General features: G+C 46.3%; 3 protein-coding genes across 10 annotated transcripts in view; 1 reads left to right on the top strand and 2 right to left on the bottom strand.

Moving 5' to 3' along the window:
• KIAA0586 overlaps positions 1-2,122 on the bottom strand; it is a 79,055-nt gene extending 76,933 nt beyond the window's left edge. For all 5 annotated transcript variants that reach the window (XM_079981877.1, XM_079981880.1, XM_079981879.1 and 2 more), the window contains exon 1: positions 1,946-2,122. The gene's annotated coding sequence lies outside the window, so the exon portion shown is untranslated. The remainder of the gene's footprint in view (positions 1-1,945) is intronic.
• A 114-nt stretch (positions 2,123-2,236) lies between these two features.
• TIMM9 (translocase of inner mitochondrial membrane 9) lies at positions 2,237-6,840 on the top strand. 4 transcript variants are annotated; one of them, XM_079963622.1, is made up of 4 exons: positions 2,237-2,350; positions 4,041-4,104; positions 5,542-5,637; positions 6,259-6,840. In XM_079963622.1, the coding sequence occupies exons 2-4, from the start codon at positions 4,066-4,068 to the stop codon at positions 6,391-6,393; spliced, it is 270 nt and encodes an 89-aa protein (XP_079819748.1). In that variant the 5' UTR covers positions 2,237-2,350; positions 4,041-4,065; the 3' UTR covers positions 6,394-6,840. The 4 variants fall into 4 exon arrangements, with proteins under 4 accessions (XP_079819748.1, XP_079819747.1, XP_079819749.1 ...); XM_079963621.1 differs by lacking the exon at positions 2,237-2,350 and adding an exon at positions 2,423-2,510; XM_079963623.1 differs by lacking the exon at positions 2,237-2,350 and adding an exon at positions 2,547-2,570.
• On the bottom strand, positions 6,778-14,848 carry TOMM20L (translocase of outer mitochondrial membrane 20 like). The gene is made up of 5 exons (XM_079963467.1): positions 14,511-14,848; positions 10,866-10,909; positions 9,519-9,600; positions 8,017-8,159; positions 6,778-6,966 (listed from the first exon to the last, which is right to left on the bottom strand). The coding sequence occupies exons 1-5, from the start codon at positions 14,641-14,643 to the stop codon at positions 6,922-6,924; spliced, it is 447 nt and encodes a 148-aa protein (XP_079819593.1). The 5' UTR covers positions 14,644-14,848; the 3' UTR covers positions 6,778-6,921.
• Positions 14,849-19,725: the final 4,877 nt, after the last annotated feature.

Raw genomic sequence — 19,725 nt, 5'->3', positions numbered from 1 at the left:
AGGTAAAGGACCCCTGGAAGGTTAAGTCCAGTCAAAAGGGACTACGGGCTGCGGCGCTCATCTCGCTTCAGGCCGAGAGAGGCAGCGTTTGTCCAGCATGACTAAACTGCTTCTGGCGCAACGGAACACCATGACATTTATGTACATTTTATGACAAAACGTACAAGATGCTCAAAAGACAACCCCCTCCACCCATTTAAACAAAGGGGTACTGCATGTCATCCTCGCGTGACAAGGGATGTTTTGTTTACAGAAGAAAAATATGCACAGTAGGCAACTGTTAAGTCTATCTGAAATGACATGCTACAGAGAAGAAACTAAACTGTGATCCAACCAACTTGTATGGAGGGATCGCAAGGCGGTTGTTCACAGAGACACAATTCCCCCTCTGCCATATCCCTATATGGCAAAGGTTGCAGAGTTAACAGAGATCCTGAAATGGGATGTGGATAGAGGTGCAAGAGTCTTATGCTCCTCTACTTCTACATGGGTTATGACAATTTCAGATGGCTTCACAGAAGGCAATAATTACCTCCAAGTTCCTTGGGGAAGGAAGACATGGTATTCATCTATAAAGGCACTCAATCCCTTGAATAACAAGGAAAATGTCATCTCCCCAAGATGAACACAAGGGGTCCTAGGCATGCAAACACTTTAGAATTAAAGAACTGTTCTAGGCTTCACCGGACCTAGGGCTGTCAAATGCAAAATTCTGTTTCTGCCTGCCCACACTGCCGTAAATCCAGTGCTGCCTGTAACCAGAGGTATGCCATCTGAAAGTTCCCTTATTTTGTTTGTTCCACTGTCAAATGTACACTTGAAGGAGCATCTCCACCCCCATCGTCCAGCCCAGTCACTGAGGTCCAGCTCCGAGGGCCTTCTGGCAGTTCCTTCACTGCGAGAAGTGAAGCTACCCAGAACCAGGGCCCATCCTGTGGAACACTCTCCCATCAGATGTCAAGGAAATAAGTAATTATCTGATTTTTAGAAGACATCTGAAGGCAGCCCTGTTTAGGGAAGTTTTTAATGTTTGATGCTTTATTATGCTTTGATATTTGTCCAAAGCTGCCCAAGGTGGCTGGGTACAAATAATAAGATGATGATGATGATGATGTTGATTCAGGGCTTTCCCCCCCCAGCCAGAACTCACTGGAACTCAGTTCCGGACGGCCTGTCAGGTGCGTGCTGTTGCCTTTCTAAGAGAAAAAGGAGGTGTTCATGATGAGTTCTGGCACCTCTTTTTCTAGAAAAAATAGATTATAGATTTGCACACTGCCCCTTCATCCGAGGATCACAGGGCAGTCAGTAGTGATGTATGGAAGTGAGAGGTGGACCCTAAAGAAGGCTGATCGCCGAAGAATTGATGCTTTTGAATTCTGGTGCTGGAGGAGACTCTTGAGAGTCCCATGGACTGCAAGAAGATCAAACCTCTCCATTCTGAAGGAAATCAGCCCTGAGTGCTCACTGGAAGGACAGATCCTGAAGCTGAGGCTCCAATACTTTGGCCACCTCATGAGAAGAGAAGACTCCCCGGAAAAGACCCTGATGTGGGGAAAGATGGGGGGCACAAGGAGAAGGGGACGACAGAGGACAAGATGGTTGGACAGTGTTCTGGAAGCTAACAGCATGAGTTTGACCAAACTGCAGGAGGGAGTGGAAGACAGGAATGCCTGGCGTGCTCTGGTCCAGGGGGTCACGAAGAGTCGGACACGACTAAAGGACTAGACAACAACAGCAAATAAAAGCACAAAGAACACAAAACAATAACCTCCCCCCCCCGGTGCCCCATTTATATTATATGTATTTAAAAGCGCGTGCAGAGAAAGAGGTGGCGAAGGGGGATCCCCCCCCTCAAAGCTCTGCCTCTCTGGAGCTCACCTTCCATCCTCCCCCCCCCCCGAAGACCCCCCTCCCTTTCCCTTCCTCCCCCCTCACAGCCACCCACCGGGAAGCACCGCCTGTTGCCATGGTAACAGCAGCCCCGCCAACCGGGGCTCCCGCCGCTCCCAAACGGACCCATTGAGCCCAGCCCCTTCCTGCGCCTTCAAAACAGATCAGAGAGCCGGACGCTAAGCGCGCGCGTGCGCCGCTTATTTTAAAAGGAGAAGGGAAAAGCACGCATGCGCACAACCCACGCCCGTCATCCGCACGCGGCCGCCTCCCTCTCGCGCCTCTTTCCCCGCCCGACCGCGCTTGGTCTGTGTCCCCTGGAAGGAGTGTCCGGGTAGAAACTAACCCCACTGCGCAAGCGGCCCCACCCTCCTAAACTCTCTCTCGTTATCGCGCCTAACCTGCCGAAGCCCTCAGGCTCCGCCCGCTATCTCGAGTTTGTCAGGCTCGCGTCGCTGGGGTAGGACCAGAAACGACTCGGGTGGGTGTAGAGGGCGGGGGAGGGGGGCTGGCTAAAGGGGAGGGCTCGGGGGACCCTTTAGGGCGACGCACCCCGCGCGGCAGATGGAAGGTAAAGCTATCCTAGAGTCCGCCGGCGCTGATTCGTCTCCGGCACGAGGGTAATGTAAGATGGGGCGAAGGAGCATTGGGGAGCCCGGGGAGGGGAGACAGTGCTTGCGGTAAGCGCAGGCTGCGGGGGGAGATGAGTTTGTGGGGAAAGGAAGGGCGTGGGAGACCCTAGGGCCCTAGGCGCTGAACAGGGTTGCCATCTTCTTCAATCAGGACTGCGCCTGTGCCTTTAATAGCGGGTTCCCCATGGTAAATCTGCCAGGTGGAGCTTCTCTTAACAGGGAGAGGAAATCCCGCGCGAGAGCTCTGGTTGCATGGATTTCCAAAGCAACCCGGGGCAGGGTTCTTCTCAGGGGCGTAGTTGGACCCAGGGGTAGGTGGCAAGCCTGGGGTGAAAGGGAGAGGGAGAAAGAAGCCAGGAGGGGGCGCCTCGGGGTTCCCTGCTTATGAGTTCCCTGCTGACTTCCAGCGCTGCTCCTCTTAAGGAGGAGGAAAGGTTGGAAGCATGACCTTGGCTGGCTCAAAAACTGACACTACATGCCCTTCACTTTGGGGAGGGACCTAAGCAGCCGCGGGGTCTGGGGCTTGCATCTGGGAAGCCTGAACTGAAATCCCACCTTGGACACGCTGCATATCTCTGTATTTCAAAGCCTCTGCCTTAAAAATAAAGTCAAACATGAGATCCCTGATTCAGACAATTATGGGTGGAAAATGTGTACCTGCTGCCATATCGTAGCTGTGGTTAGGGAGTGTGTGTGTATTACATTTTTACATGTAAAGGCAAACACCGCCAGTGGCGTAGCGTGAGGGGTGCAGGGGGGGCTGGCCGCACCGGGCGCAACATCTGGGGGTTAGGGTTAGGGGGTGCAAATCCACGGGTTGGGGGCGCAAATCCACGGGTTAGGGGGCGCAAATTACTTGCCTTGCCCTGGGTGCTGACAACCCACGCTACGCCACTGAACACCACCCCACCCCAACTTGTGAAAGAACCCATACAGGGCTGCTGGAAGATAAACTTGATAAAGATAAGCATTCCCATTTATTTGGCACTTTAAAAATGTATCAGTATTTATTTGATATCTCACCTTTTTTCATCATGGAACCCAAGGCAGTATGCATGTGGATCCCAGGTAGTTACTCATCCAAGCCCCAACCTGCTTTGCTTCAGGAAGGTGGTGGCCACACATGCCTTGAGGCCACACCCTGAGACCTGACTGACAATTGTCGCCCCACAATTGCACATACTTTTCTTTCTGTGCATAGCCATATATTACAGCAGAGTTCTCCCATCGTATTTCTTAGTTCACTGGGGGTATTTATATTCAATATTTGTATACTGCCTTCCATATATAATAACGAAGTTGTGCATGAGAATACAAGAAGATTACAAAATTTGGAATAAAACAGCAGTTGCTAGGTGGGTAGTTAAAATAATACAAATGGTATTAGTAGCCAGCAGAGGCTTCCAAGAACATATATTCCCCCCAAAAAATAAACAAGATTTCGGCTGCTGTGTATTACATTTCAGGCATAAACATTTCAGAATGATTGTTGATGTATACGTCTTGTGTTCACTTTAGGTGGCAGTTACTGGAGCGCTAAAATATGGCTGGACAAATATCAGAATCTGATCAGATCAAGCAGGTAAATGCTGTAGCTCCAAAGGATGCTTTTAAAATGTCGGTGTACCTAACACTTTGACAATTTGCATGGTTCTAATAGCTGTATGTAATAATGTATTTATCAGCACAGAGCTGATGCTCATTATATGCTATGTTAAGTTCCTTTCCCTCGGATGCATGTGGCCCCTGCCTACCCCTTGTGGGCTAATTCTTCAAATAAAGCAGGAGTGGGGAACCTTTTGGGCTCCACAGGCCAGATCTTTATCAGGATCGGCCTGTCAGACCAAATTTGACAGGTGGTTATGACTACCCAACTGTCAGTCACATGATATCATTATGCCAGCAAATGATTGACAGGTAGACAGCCCTTGTACACCTGTCAGAATCCCTTGCACCTACTGCTGCTGTGGGGAAAGTGGGAGTAAAGTTCTGGTGCATTGCCAAGTAGCAGAAGGTGCTTAGGAACCCTGCTGGCTTCCTTTTCTACCTTATAAAGTGGGGACAAGACCAGACGCTTTCTCTCTCCCCTTAATCCCTGTTGGGAGACAAGAGAGGTAGCTCCACCCTGTGGAGGAAGGGAAAGAACGGCTTTTCCAAGTCTTGCTCCTTCCTCCATTAATAATAATAATAATAATAATAATAATAATAATAATAATAATAAATTTTATTATATCCCGCCCTCCCCAGCCGAAGTTCCCCAATACAGTGGTACCTCGGGTTAAGGACTTAATTCGTTCCGGAGGTCCGTTCTTAACCTGAAACTGTTCTTAACCTGAAGCACCACTTTAGCTAATGGGGCCTCCCGCTGCCGCTGCACCGCCGGAGCACGATTTCTGTTCTCATCCTGAAGCAAAGTTCTTAACCTGAGGTACTATTTCTGGGTTAGCGGAGTCTGGTAACCTGAAGCGTCTGTAACCCGAGGTACCACTGTATCAGGGACTTGAAGCGGGAGGGGGCAGATGGGGAAAAGGCTTTGCGAGCCTCCCCCTCTTCCCACTTTTAAGTTTCCAGCATTGGGGACTTGAAGAAGAAGATGAGGAGACTTGTGAAGGCTTTTCTAAATCTCCTCCTTCCTTGTTTGTGTCCAGTTTGTGTTATGAGCTGTGTTAATGCCTCTGCAAAAGCCTTTTTGAAGTATCTCTCATGCATGAGCTGCTACAAAAGGTGCTTTTGCAGAGGGCTTGAATCACCATTCAGCTGATGAGTAGGGATTAAATCCTTCTGCCTTGGCTGTGCAAACCTGTTCCTTGCCAGAAATACTATCAAGCAGCCAATGCAGGATTAAACCTGGTTCTCACGCTCATCTGCTGATGTCACCAGTGATGTCAGCTAAAGGGCAAATGTATATGGTGTAAAGAAAATGGCATCCCAGGCCACAAATGGCCCACAGAAAGAGATTCCCCACCCGTAAAATAAAGGATCTGCCTAGTTCTGAAGATCTCTCTTGATTTATTAACAGTTCAAGGAATTTCTTGGGACATATAACAAATTGACAGAAACCTGCTTCCTGGATTGTGTGAAAGATTTCACCAGCCGAGAAGTCAAGCCAGAAGAGGTATGCAGCTATTCTATGCCCTTTGGGCTTGTACCTGGTAGAACTTCAGTGTAAATTTGCACGTTAATCAAGAAAGCTAGCTAAACCAAACATTTCAAAAGAGATGTAGCTCTTCTGTTCGTGTGGCTCTCAGGTTAGATATTAATTGGATTGAATAACAATAAAAGGGCCCTGCTGGATCAGTCCAAGAGTCCATGATAGTCACTCACACAGCTCCCTTATTTGTTATGTGCTAGAGTGAATGACATTGTCATCAAACACTGGAAGGCAAAGAAAGCATTGAACGACAGAGACAGATAAACGTTATCTATTTCCCTAATGTGGGTTGTCTGTTTCGAAACTGAGTTAATGTTGTGTTAAAATTCCAGCTCAGTGGTAAACTAAAAAGGGGAGCTTTGGCAAAGTGATAAATATATGTGTTCAGATTTCCCATTTCCCCAGAGAAGCAGTTATTTAACCCTCAAAGTTTATTATACGTTTTCATTATATTATTAGTATGTTTTTAAATTGCCATAATGTTCAAATGTGAAAACGCAAATGATTTCCATGTTCAAATTACTGATTTTAAAAAAAAATGTGAGTGACTACAGGGTTCTTCCCATCTCTCTCTCCTTGATATAGATGACTTGCTCAGAGCACTGCTTACAGAAGTATTTAAAAATGACCCAGAGGATATCTATGAGGTTTCAGGAGTACCACATTCAGCAGAATGAAGCGCTGGCTGCCAAAGCAGGACTTCTTGGCCAGCCTCGCTAAAAGGCAGGGGCTGCCTTTGTGAAGGAGTGCCAACGTTGATTGCATTGCACACGAAGGTGCATTGGTCCCCACCGCTGCTGCGGCAACATCCACCAGCCCGGAACAGAAGAGCTCAGGAAACAACTGAACTGTGGAAACCACCAGGAGCTGCAGTCGGGGGTGGCAGTGGCTGCAGAGCTGATGGAGTCTGTTCCGAGATTGTCTTCTATTGTGCATTGAAATAATGTTGATACCACCTTTTTTCTGGAGGCTTACAGATTTGCTTCTGACCGTCGCTAGGTTAAAGATGGGGAGGGAACAACCACATTTTAGTTTTTGTTGTTTCTTATACAATGACTTAATTTTTAATACACAAGCATGTCGCCCAAAAATTATATCCCAAAGTGTCTAAAGCAAGGTTTATTTTTTATTTAATCAAAGTAAAATAAATTGAAATTACTGTTTTCACCGAGAGTCTTTGGAAATGAAGTCTCATAGGCTGTCATAACGTCCTGCCTTAAGAGTAGCCCCTTGAGCGACGCCACATTCTCATTCAACAGTAGGATCCTGGTCACTCAGGGCTGTCTCAAGCCGCTAGCAGAGGGGGAAAAACATGTCAATGGCATGGGTACTTATGTGCTTAAACTTTTGAGTTCCGAAACTTTTAAAATGTTCTCATTTCCCTCCCAAGGACAGATTTATGTCCTTCAATTATTATCTTTCTTCTCACCTTTGCAACCCCAAGGTGCTGGTACCCTTTGTCTTTTAGCTCATGGGTGATGGTGGACCACTCACAGTAGACTAATGGAAGCAATCTACTTGGATTTAAGCAAGAAGTTCAACATGGACAACATTCTAATTTATTTAAAGTCGTGGCAATGTGGGCCCAGTGAATGACTTGGGAACATTGGAAGCTGCAACACGGCTGAAGCTAAGCAAGTGTGCACCTGCTTAACACCTCAAAAGAGTAGGATTTTAATATTAAAAAAAAAGTAAATTGCAGTGCAACGTATGGGGCAAAGTTCAGTTCTGAATCGCACAATACAGTGGTACCTCGGTTTACGAACTTAATCCATTCTGGAATTCTGTTCTTAAACCGAATCCGTTCTTAAACCAAGGCGCGCTTTCCCTAATGAGGCCTCCTGCCGCCGGTGTCCTTCCACCGTTCGGATTCCGTTCTTAGACTGAGATAAAAGTTCACAAACCGGGCCGCTACTTCCGGTTTTGTGGAGTTCATATACCGAATAGTTCATAAACAGAGCTGTTCTTAAACCGAGGTACCACTCTACTAGTTTTAGCGCACAATGCACTAAAACAGCATTTTTAAACACTTTTGCCACAAGTGCAGAGAATGGTAAGTCGCATTGCATTTCTCCACAAGCTGAGCCAAGGCCTTGCTACTGCGTATGAGTCCCTTCCTGCCAAATTCTTTTTTTAAATAAAAAACAATAAAGCTGAGCCTTTAATTAGCTGCCTGCCTGTGGTAATAATTAAACAAGTCACAGCATGGCAACGTACAGAAATCTCAAGGTTCTGTACAAACCACGAATGGCAAATTCTCTTATGTCTGAACACCATTCTGGTTAGACAGTGCCTCCTGTACAACATTCACCTGTGTTTCAAAAGTTAACAAAGTCTACCTACTTGCACTGCGTATGGAATGTTGTGCAGAAGCATCTCAAATATATGGGGGGGTAGAGTGTGCTTCAAGACGTGCATTAGCTGGTTTGGATGTGTGCACACGGCAATGGCATTGGCTAGGTGTTCGATGCTCTTGTTGTGTTCTCCTGTAATTGATTCAGACTCCTAAAACTCAGGTATTTGTGATCCTTGGAACTACAGTAAGCACTTGCGCTCCATGTACCATCAACCTCTTAGTGCTCCCACAAGCTCAGCTACTAATTGTAGGTGTCTGAACCTCTCAAATACTCTGAGCCACAAGATGCTGCTGCCCACCACCCTCTGCTCCCTTCATCCACCCCATCTACTTTGGGACAAAAACATATTCCCTCATAGGGTTGCCATGTTTCAAAAAGTGAAAATCCGGACACAAAAGTTGTTGAGCTTTGAGATTTTTGTTCGGATGCTGTTTGTGGGGGCCAAATCCCGGCTATGTCCGGGAAATTCCGGAGGTATGGCTGCCCTATTCCTACATATTGTAGCAGGTGAAAGGATCAGTGGAAGGAAAAAGCCCTCTTTTTGCTCAGGGTTTTTAAAAATTGCACCAATTTCAGTAAAGGCTTTGGTATCAGTAACATTGGATGCAACAAGTGGCAGAGGTCATCGGAAATCAAGATCGTCCCAAACTATGTATTATATGCAATTGGAGTCTGCCCTTCACCAAGCAGTCCCAGGATGGATTACATAAATGCAACAAATAAAGGCATTGTCATTTCCGTAATTTGAAGCTACTTCTGAAGGGAAAGGTCAGTTCTCTTGGTTGTGATTTCATGTACATTTAAATTCTTTATTCTGTACTGTCAAGCCTTGAGGGGGAACCAGTGACATCGTAGCAGATCTATTTTGCTCAGTATTCAGGAACAGAAACTTTCAATTCAGCTTTGTATGGGTAATACATTCCACAAGATGCCTTTCGCAAACAGCAACAGCAGACAGCTATGAATTTGCCTGAAGTGCGTTAAAATGATCATCAGGCTCATCTGTGTTAATGGTCTAAACCATTGAGCCTCTTGGGCTTGCTGATTAGAAGGTCGGCAGTTCAAATCCCTGCGACGGGGTGAGCTCCCGTTGCTCTGTCCCAGCTTTTGCCAACCTAGCAGTTTGAAAGCACACCAGTGCAAGTAGATAAATAGGTACCGCTGTGGCGGGAACAGTGTTTTTGTGCACTCTGGCACCTGTCACGGTGTTCCATTGTGCCAGAAGCAGTTTTAGTCAAGCTGGCCACATGACCTGGAAAGCTTTCTGTGGACAAGCGCCGGCTCCCTCGGCCTGAAGCAAGATGCACAGCACCCCACAGTCGCCTTTGACTGGACCTAACCATCCAGGAGTCCTTTACCTTTACCTTTTTTTTACTACTGCCCACCTAAGTGGCAATAGAAATGGATAATTTTCAAGCAATTTATAGTCTCACTGTGTGTCTACACATATATGCATATTCCACAAAAGCCAGTTCCTCTTGTCCTTACCTCTTGCCAGCCACTCCTGTCCCAACTGTATCTCTTCCAGAAAGAACTCTTGTAGCTTTGCAGTATCTTTCATCTCACGTAACTAAGGGTGTCACAAACATATTTTCAGCTTAACAAAATGGAGCATTGGCTAATCAGTTTGAGGGCTAATGAGAACGAAGGCTGTAATGTAAAACAAAAATTTATTTTTCTAAGATTAAGCGTTGAGTGCTGGGAATCATTTCTGCAGAAGCCCCTATTTTTCTAAGTACGTAAACCCACTGAGTGTAACAGGGCTTCAGTCTTGGAAGACACCAGGTGCACTGGCATGTAAACAGCCTATGTAGTTGCAGAACTATTTCCAGATTATTCGACCAATATTTCAACATTCAGCAAAATTAATATCATCATCTGAAACTCTGTCATATGAAACTGAAATATCTACAGGACCAGCCACCGTTACAGAAGCACTGCTGCTAGAAGCGCTTGCCATGTATTTGTGACGTGGCCTTCGGAGATGAATACAATTCCCACCCCTGCCTTAGAGAATGGGTCAGAATTGGAATTTTTAAAAGCTGTGTAAGACTTTCATTCTTAGCTGAAGGATCACAACTAATCTGCATGTTCATTACTTGAATGTCATTGTCAACTAAAACTACAGTGCAAGCCTATGCAAGTCTAATCAGAAGTAAAACCCTCCCTTAATTCAGGGAGACTTAGTCCTAGGTGTGCAGCCTTAATGTATTTCATAGACCTAAGGGGAATAGATTCCAACCGCCTGCAGTGCAGAAATTTTTGCCCAACCTGGGACTTGAACCCATAACCTTGAGATCACAAGTCTCATGCTTTACTGACTGAACTATCTTTACCCAGTACATTCTATTACATTTCTATTCCAATACTGCTCCCCAAAATCTGGCTGTTTCTGAAAAACTGCTATAGAAATTACGAAAATTGACAAAATGATTCAGACTTCAAATTATCTGCAGTCAAATATACAGTGTCTAAAAATCCTCTACCCCAATTTTCCATACCCTACCATATTATCGAACCACAAAGGCTATCACTTTATTAAAAAAAATTAAATGCAAAAAGATTCCCAAGGATCTGCTAAGATTCTGCAAAATAAATCCTGTAGCTACTGGGTGCTATTGTCATATTGAAAATAAAAATGACAGTATACTTTTTATAAAATGGGTTCCCATCCTGTGGGGGGTGGAATTATTTTGATCATACTAGAGTCCAATTTTCACAACCAATTTTTGTTTTTCAAAAATTAAAGTTTTGAGAGACAAGTGGGGGGGCGTGTCTGAGGGTGCCGTGGTGCCTACAGGTGCCATGTTGCGGAAACCAAACATAATTTTTCACCTCTGCATCATGCTTTTTTGCCTTTTCACACTCTTTTCTTCTTTCTGTAAGAGTAACATGGAATAGTCAGTATCCACAATTAACAGCCCGGAGCTGTGACATGTTTAAACTCAACTAGCATCATTGCGGTTGCCTGCCCGCCAGCCACTGCAAACGTTAAAGCTGATGGGTGCAATTCTGCAGTGCTGATAACCTTCTATGACAATTACGTGTGCCTTCACTGTAGCATACTGCTGACCAACAAAGCAAAGCAAACACTTCCCTTGCTTTACAACCACTGAAGATCAAGGGAAGTAATAGTGCCACTGTATTCTCCTCTGGTCAGACGTCACCTGGAGTAGTGTGTCCAGTTCTGGGCACCACAGTTCAAGAAGGACACTGACAAACTGGAACGTGTCCAGAGGAGGGCAACCAAAATGGTCAAAGGCCTGGAAACGATGCCTTATGAGGAACAGCTAAGGGAGCTGGGCATGTTTAGCCTGGAGAAGAGGAGGTTAAGGGGTGATATGATAGCCATGTTCAAATATATAAAAGGATGTCACATAGAGGAGGGAGAAAGGTTGTTTTCTGCTGCTCCAGAGAAGCGGACACGGAGGAATGGTTCCAAACTACAAGAAAGAAGATTCCACCTAAACATTAGGAAGACCTTCCTGACAGTAAGAGCTGTTTGACAGTGGGATTTGCTGCCCAGGAGTGTGGTGGAGTCTCCTTCTTTGGAGGTCTTTAAGCAGAGGCTTGACAACCATATGTCAGGAGTGCTCTGATGGTGTTTCCTGCTTGGCAGGGGGTTGGACTCGATGGCCCTTGTGGTCTCTACCAACTCTATGATTCTATGATTCTATGAAAGACGAACATGCTGATTAGATTAATAGAATGCACCCTTGCATGCAGAATATCCTGGGATCTCCAGGTATATCGTGAAAAGACTCTTGCCTGAAACCCTAGAACAGTGGTTCTCAAAGTGCGTGGCAGGAAAGGGTGGCCAGTGTGGCAGGAAGATTCAAGGACACTCGAAGAAACATTTAAACATTTCAGTGTATAGTATAGCATCAAAATATACTATATTTTTATTTGCAGAATATGACTAGATACCTTTTCAAAATAAAAGCAAGAGCATCAAGTGATACTCTTATAAAAAACCCAGTGTGGTGTAAGGGTGGTCCAGTGGAAAAAGTTTGAAAACCACTGCCCTAGAGAGTGTAGCAGGAACCCCCCCCCAATCATTCTGTTTGTATAAACTTCACACACACACACGCGCGCCACATTTCTGTTATAAATTCATAGAAAATCAATCATACATCGGATTTGCACTGTTTCATTTTATTTTTACTCCATATGACAAGAACTAACAAAGGGGGGTGACTTAGTCCTGGTCAGCCATAATCCCTTCAGCATCCCAGCACATACACAGGAGCCCTGCCCATACCAACCCTGATGATCCCAGACAGAAGACAATCAAGATCACAAAGAACCTGCATATGGGAGTGGATTCAACATGGACTGAAACAAAGGACACTGATCAGATCTTCCCTCAGGGGGCAGGAAACTGCAAACTCCCCTTTGTCTCCTAGAAGTTCCTGGAAGGGGAGGGGGGAAAGGAGGAACCAGCCAGGTGACAAGACACTCAGGTTACCACCACAACTCCTCCCTCAACTCCTCCTTTCTGTAATGTATGCATGATGTTTCTGGGGGTGGGCTTGATCTAGAGGAGGGGAATTTCAAAAGTTTTTATAGGACCTTGCACACTATTCTTCTGGGTCTTTCCTCTCTCCTGCACGTGAGGGGAATACCCTGTTGCAACAGTTCAATAAAGGCCAAGCCTACAGGCTGCTGTTTTGCTCCAAGTTATCCTGGTTGGTATGGAGAAAGCTAGAGAGTTCCAGAAAGACATTTACTTCTGCTTCATTGACTATGCAAAAGCCTTTGACTGTGTCGACCATGGCAAACTATGGCAAGTTCTTAAAGAAATGGGAGTGCCTGATCACCTCATCTGTCTCCTGAGAAATCTCTATGTGGGACAAGAAGTACAGTTAGAACTGGATATGGAACAACTGACTGGTTCAAAATTGGGAAAGGAGTACGACAAGGCTGCATTTTGTCTCCCTGCTTATTTAACTTATATGCAGAATTCATCATGCGAAAGGCTGGGCTGGATGAATCCCTAGCCGGAATTAAGATTGCCGGAAGAAATATCAACAACCTCAGATATGCAGATGACACAACCTTGATGGCAGAAAGTGAGGAGGAATTAAAGAACCTTTTATTGAGGGTGAAAGAGGAGAGTGCAAAATATGGTCTGAAGCTCAACATCAAAAAAACGAAGATCATGGCTACTGGTCCCATCACCTCCTGGCAAATAGAAGGGGAAGAAATGGAGGCAGTGAGAGATTTTACTTTCTTGGGCTCCGTGATCACTGCAGATGGTGACAGCAGCCACGAAATTAAAAGACGCCTGCTTCTTGGGAGAAGGGCAATGACAGGCCTAGACAGCATCTTGAGAAGTAGAGACATCACCTTGCCAACAAAGGTCCGTATAGTAAAAGCTATGGTTTTCCCAGTAGTGATGTATGGAAGTGAGAGCTGGACCATAAAGAAGGCTGATCGCCGAAGAATGGATGCTTTTGAATTATGGTGCTGGAGGAGACTCTTGAGAGTCCCATGGACTGCAAGAAGATCAAACCTCTCCATTCTGAAGGAAATCAGCCCTGAGTGCTCACTGGAAGGACAGATCGTGAAGCTGAGGCTTCAATACTTTGGCCACCTCATGAGAAGAGAAGACTCCATGGAAAAGACCCTGATGTTGGGAAAGATGGAGGGCACAAGGAGAAGGGGGCGACAGAGGACGAGATGGTGGGACAGTGTTCTCGAAGCTACAAACATGAGCCTGACCAAACTGCGGGAGGCAGTGGAGGACAGGAGTGCCTGGCGTGCTCTAGTCCAGGGAATCACGAAGAGGCGGACACGACTAAACGACTAAACAACAACATCCTGGTTGGTGTCTTTGTTTTGTCCAAGGGAGCCCTCGGATTTTTCCTGTAACAAGAGCCAGTCAAGTGACTTGGTATCAGGCAGTTTCCTATGCAAGCTGCAATAATAGTGTGTGCCCACCACCCATATTAAACAGGGAGGGATGGGGAAAGGAGTACGCCTTCCACCTCAAATTCCTTGGAGGAAAAGATGTGCTAGGAAATGGAGCTGTAGGACTACCTCACAGGGAGGGGTTTTTTTTAAAACAAAATTGTTGATTAAGACCGGGCATAGGCAACCTCAGCCCTCCAGATATTTTTTGGCCTACAACTCCCATGATCCCTAGCGAACAGGACCAGTGACCAGGAATGATGGGAATTGTAGTTCCAAAACACCTGGAGGGCAGAGGTTGCCTATACCTGATTAAGACGGTTGCCTAAACGGGCCAGGAAGGGTATCTGCGTAAGGCCCAACGCCTTCGCAAGCCCAATTCTCTCCCGAGGCCTCCGGACTACAACTCCCACCCTCCTCCTCCGCTGGCCACGCCGGCTGGGGCTGATGGGAGTTGTAGTCGGGCAGCCTCCTCGGCGGGGATGGGCCTAGTTCCCGGTCGCGGCTGCTCCTCCTCCTCCTCCCTCTTTCCCCTGAGGCGAAGGCGAGGCCTCCCCCGCCACTCACTCTCCCTCAGCCTCCGCTTGAAGTCGGGCGCGCTGCGGCGCCGGTGGTCGAAGTAGAGGCAGTAGCCCAGCACGGCCAGGCCGCAGGCGCCCGCCACCAGCCACGGCAGCGCCCGCCACGCCCAGCGCTCCATGGCCGCCCAGGCGCCCGTTGCCGACCGCAGGGGAGAGGGGGAAGGAGGGAGGCGAGGCGGCGGCGGCGGCGCGTCTCTCTCTTCTTCTCTCACGCAATTAGGTCTCCTCAGTGGCTTTAAGGCGCTGCGAACCGCTTCGAGGTTTCTCCTTGAATATAGAAAGCGGTTGGTATAGAAAGGAAAGATGAATAATGGGTGATTGATTGATTGATTGATTGATTGGCATTTATGTCCCACCTTCCCTCCAGTCCTGCCCCATTTTACCTTCACAACAACCCTGTGAGGTAGGTCAGGTTGAGAAACTGACCGGCCCAAGGTGGCTGAGGGGGGATTTTTAAACTGCACAGGCTTCTCGTTGTGGAAAATACACGCTTGTTTTCCCTTTCAGGAGTTTATTAATTATGGCATTCATAACCTACCTTCCCCCCCCCCCAATCTGGGGTCAAGGTTGTTGTTGTTTAGTCGTTTAGTCGTGTCCGACTCTTCGTGACCCCATGGACCAGAGAACGCCAGGCACTCCTGTCCTCCACTGCCCCCCGCAGCTTGGTCAGACTCATGCTGGTAACCTCGAAAACACTATCCAACCATCTCGTCCTCTGTCGCCCCCTTCTCCTTGTGCCCTCCATCTTTCCCAACATCAGGGTCTTCTCCAGGGAGTCTTCTCTTCTCATGAGGTGGCCAAAGTACTGGAGCCTCAGCTTCAGGATCTGTCCTTCCAGTGAGCACTCAGGGCTGATTTCCTTCAGAATGGAGAGGTTTGATCTTCTTGCAGTCCATGGGACTCTCAAGAGTCTCCTCCAGCACCATAATTCAAAAGCATCAATTCTTCGGCGATCAGCCTTCTTTATGGTCCAGCTCTCACTTCCATACATCACTACTGGGAAAACCATAGCTTTAACTATACGGACCTTTGTTGGCAAGGTGATGTCTCTACTTCTCAAGATGCTGTCTAGGCCTGTCATTGCCCTTCTCCCAAGAAGCAGGCGTCTTTTAATTTCGTGGCTGCTGTCACCATCTGCAGTGATCATGGAGCCCAAGAAAGTAAAATCTCTCACTGCCTCCATTTCTTCCCCTTCTATTTGCCAGGAGGTGATGGGACCAGTAGCCATGATCTTCGTTTTTTTGATGTTGAGCTTCAGACCATATTTTGCACTCTCCTCTTTCACCCTCAATAAAAGGTTCTTTAATTCCTCCTCACTTTCTGCCATCAAGGTTGTGTCATCTGCATATCTGAGGTTGTTGATATTTCTTCCGGCAATCTTAATTCCGGCTAGGGATTCATCCAGCCCAGCCTTTCGCATGATGAATTCTGCATATAAGTTAAATAAGCAGGGAGACAAAATGCAGCCTTGTCGTACTCCTTTCCCAATTTTGAACCAGTCAGTTGTTCCATATCCAGTTCTAACTGTAGCTTCTTGTCCCACATAGAGATTTCTCAGGAGACAGATGAGGTGATCAGGCACTGATGAGGCCCTAAGCTACTGAAGGTAATGGGGGGCCTTTATACGTCCGGCTGTCCTTTGCCAACAACAAATTGCCCCTGTTTTTTGTGTTGAATATATGCTATATGGTCATTTATGGACCTAATACAGTGATGGCCAAACTCTGCCCTCCAGCTGTTTTTGGGACTACAACTCCCATCATCCCTAGCTAACCGGACCAGTGGTCAGGGATGATGGGAATTGTAGTCCCAAAACAGCTGGAGGGCCAAGTTTGTCCACCACTGACCTAATAGGTATGTATCTAAAGCCATTTGCACTTGTTGCCATGCGAACAGTCCATGCAGAATGTAGGCACCCTATATATAGAAATGAGCAAACCAGTGGTATTTTAGAGAGCAGGCTAGCAGGTGGGGCCCACGACTAACATCATAGGAGTCTACACAACTCAAAACACTGTCGTTGTAGGTAGGTTTTATTTTACAGTCATACCTCATGTTACATTTGCTTCATGTTACTTTTTTTCAGGTTGTGTTCCATGGCGACCCGGAAGTACCAGAAAGGGCTACTTCCGGGTTTCGTCGCTCGCGCATGCGCAGAAGCACTAAAGCATGCTTTGTGCATGCGCACAAGTGTCAAATCGTGCTGTGCACCTGCACAGATGCAAAGCTTCAGGTTGCGGGATTTTCATGTTGTGAACGGGCCTCCGGAACCAATACCGTTCGCAGCCAGAGGTACCACTGTATTTGTTTTTTACCTTATATTTTGGAAATGTACATCCAGGTTTTTTCCTTTAATTTTTTTTTGGGGTCCCCAAGAGAGTAGGGCCCTGAGCTATAGCTTGTTTAGCTTATATGTAAATCCAGCATGAGGTAGGTTAGGCTGTGACTGGCCCCCCGTTGCCAGTGAGCTTTGTGGGGTAGGATTTGAACCCTGGACTCTTCCCAGGTCCCACTTCGGCACTCTAGAACTGCTGCACACCACCACTGGCTCTCAACATGTGGGGCACAACTTTGCCCCTTTTGCACCTCACAAACTATTCTTCTTCTGGAGCCACCACTGATTTGATAAACTTGGAAGCGGTACAGTGGTGTCCCGCAAGACGAACGCCTCGCAAGACGGAAAACCCGCTAGACGAAAGGGTTTTCCGTTTTGGAGGCGCTTCGCAAAACGAATTTCCCTATGGGCTTGCTTCGCAAGACAAAATGTCTTGCGAGTTCCTGCGGGTTCCCCCCCTTTTTTTCCCTTTTCCTAAGCCGCTTATCAGCTGATCAGCTAAGTTGCTAATCAGCTGATCCGCTAAAAGCCGCTAAACCGCTGTCAATGGGCTTGCTTCGCAAGACGAAAAAACCGCTATACGAAGAGCCTCACGAACGGATTAATTTCGTCTTGCGAGGCACCACTGTAGCTGGATTTCTGGCTGGGGGACAGGGAAGTAGGAGAGGGAAGTGTCAGAACAGGAAGGGAAGCAAGCGTATCAAATAGATTAAACATTTCAATTTGCTTTGTGTTTCTGGAAGATGGGGGCTTCTGATGGGCTGGTAGGCCCCTGCACCCTTGCCAAAGTAAATGGCAAGGGGCAGAGGCAGTATACCACTGACTACCAGGGCTTGGGTGGGGAGAAGGCAGCACCCACACCACAGGGCTCTCTGGAGACAATCCAGCGCACGGATGCTTGGACGGACGGATAGTATTTCGGCACCGCTGCAGAACCAAACCACCACCTTGCAGAGATGGGGTTGCCAAGAGGGACACTTTTGCTCCATGAAGTTCAAAGTGGCTTCGTCTTTATCCCTTACGAACCTGGCGAAGTCAAAAGAGCAAGCATTTCACTCTCTTTTGCCTTCATGTTCTCCCTCTCTTGGGCTTCCTGGAAGCTTCCAGCTGGAATTAAGCACTTGGAGCCACTCTCCACATTGTGTTTGATGGATGCAGGCTGCTCTCTGGTCTGTGCTTCCCTCTCCAATTGTTTATCAGTGACTAAACTGACGTGGGGATCCTGACCAGATGGGTGCTGTAACCTGCTGGTTCCTGGATCTGGTTATTTGTTGCACAGGGTGTTCCGAGTTGCATTGCACACTCCCTCTAAAGTATCCAAAGTACCCAGTTCTGGATCCCACCTTGTCAAAGGAGTCTCAGGTGGCCTCTGTGACACAAGTGCCTCTTGCCAGCTCTTGCTGCTACACCAGCTGTAGCTGTTCCTGGACAGGGAAAGCTTGACCAGTTATTCAAGCCCAGGTCGCTTCTCAATTTGACAGCTGTCACGTGCTCTACCTGAATGTGAAAGAAGGTTGCTAACAGGCCGGCAGCCCAGGTACGTTCAACACTAATTCTGAATCATCTGCCATGTCACAGAGACCAATTTAAGGTACAGTGGTACCTCAGGTTACATACGCTTCAGGTTACAGACTCCGATAATCCAGTAATAGTGCTTCAGGTTAAGAACTTTGCTTCAAATTGAGAACAGAAATCGTGCTCCAGCGGTGCAGCAGCAGGAGGAGGCCGCATTAGCTAAAGTGGTGCTTCAGGTTAAGAACATTTTCAGGTTAAGTACGGACCTCCAGAACAAATTAAGTACTTAACCCGAGGTACCACTGTACTGACTTTAATGCAACTTGGGATCCAGCTATGAGCTGTGTATAGTAGTTTTTGTCTGTGCTGAATATTCTGAATTTTAAACCATGTTTAATGCGGGTATACTGAGTTTTACTCTTTATATTTTACTTGGCTTGCTATAACCCACCTGAGATGAAGGGCAGGATAAAAATCTTTTAAACAAGGTTTCTGCCCAATACCTTCTCACTCCAACTTAGACTTTTAACTGCAGACTTGGAGGCCTTAATATGATATCCAGTGTTTTTCCCCTCCTCTATTTTATTTAACACTGATCCTGAAGAGCAGTTTTAAATGATTTTGTAGCATACTATGGTTTTGGGCTATTCAGCTAGTTTTTCTTAAAAAGCCAGTTTCAGAAGCACAAAAATACAGCATTTTAAAAATATATCTATATAGCTACCCTGCTTTATCTAGTCCCACAACCGGAGCTTTGTTCAACGTCTAATTGTTTTGAGAAGCAAATTTTTGTAAAGTAGTACCATCCTATTAAAGCTGTTCACCCAGCTTTGGATAAACTACACACATTAGTAGCAATCCCCAGAGAGGATAAACTTTTTCAGCCTTTTTAGTTGGACTACAACTGTTCAGTTTTACCCAACTTCATGTTCATAATATTTTCACAACAGGTAAGGTCAATCTCTTGTTGCGTGTTCTAATGAAGTGCTATAATCCAGTGTTCGTCAGCACTTTAAAATATTTTGGCAATTTAAATGCATCTAGCTTGCTCAAGGTATCCGATAAAGGATAAATATTTGAGAACGTGTCTATGTTTCTTGGCCACTGAAGAACAGGGTATTAATTTTACAACAAAGTAAAATGGTTTTAGGCTCAGATTAATAGTTGCTGAAAGCAATATTAAGCATGATTACATCTGACCAAGTTTTTATCATAATGATAACTTCTTTTATTATTAAAATATATGATCCAAGTTTGCTTTGAAGAATCTTTACAGCACATTATGAAGCCATTATCTATTGTTTGGACATGATGGCAGTTTTACAAAATCAGTTAAAAATAAAATAAAGCC

Source organism: Podarcis cretensis (assembly GCF_951804945.1).
Source record: "Podarcis cretensis genome assembly, chromosome: 1".
In the NCBI taxonomy this organism is placed as follows: Eukaryota; Metazoa; Chordata; class Lepidosauria; order Squamata; family Lacertidae; genus Podarcis; species Podarcis cretensis.
The sequence above is the reverse complement of the archived record's forward strand: the minus strand, read 5'-3'. Positions and strand labels throughout refer to the sequence as shown.

Coding starts and splice junctions, on each gene's coding strand:
- TOMM20L (XM_079963467.1), bottom strand. CDS start 14,643: ATGGAGCGCTGGGCGTGGCGGGCGCTGCCGTGGCTGGTGGCGGGCGCC. Junction 8,160..9,518: donor ACAGGAGTGGCTGGCAAGAG/GTAAGGACAAGA, acceptor AATCAATTACAG/GAGAACACAACAAGAGCATC. Junction 6,967..8,016: donor ACATTCCATACGCAGTGCAA/GTAGGTAGACTT, acceptor CCCCTCTGCTAG/CGGCTTGAGACAGCCCTGAG.
- TIMM9 (XM_079963622.1), top strand. CDS start 4,066: ATGGCTGGACAAATATCAGAATCTGATCAGATCAAGCAG. Junction 4,105..5,541: donor AATCTGATCAGATCAAGCAG/GTAAATGCTGTA, acceptor ATTTATTAACAG/TTCAAGGAATTTCTTGGGAC. Junction 5,638..6,258: donor GAGAAGTCAAGCCAGAAGAG/GTATGCAGCTAT, acceptor TCCTTGATATAG/ATGACTTGCTCAGAGCACTG.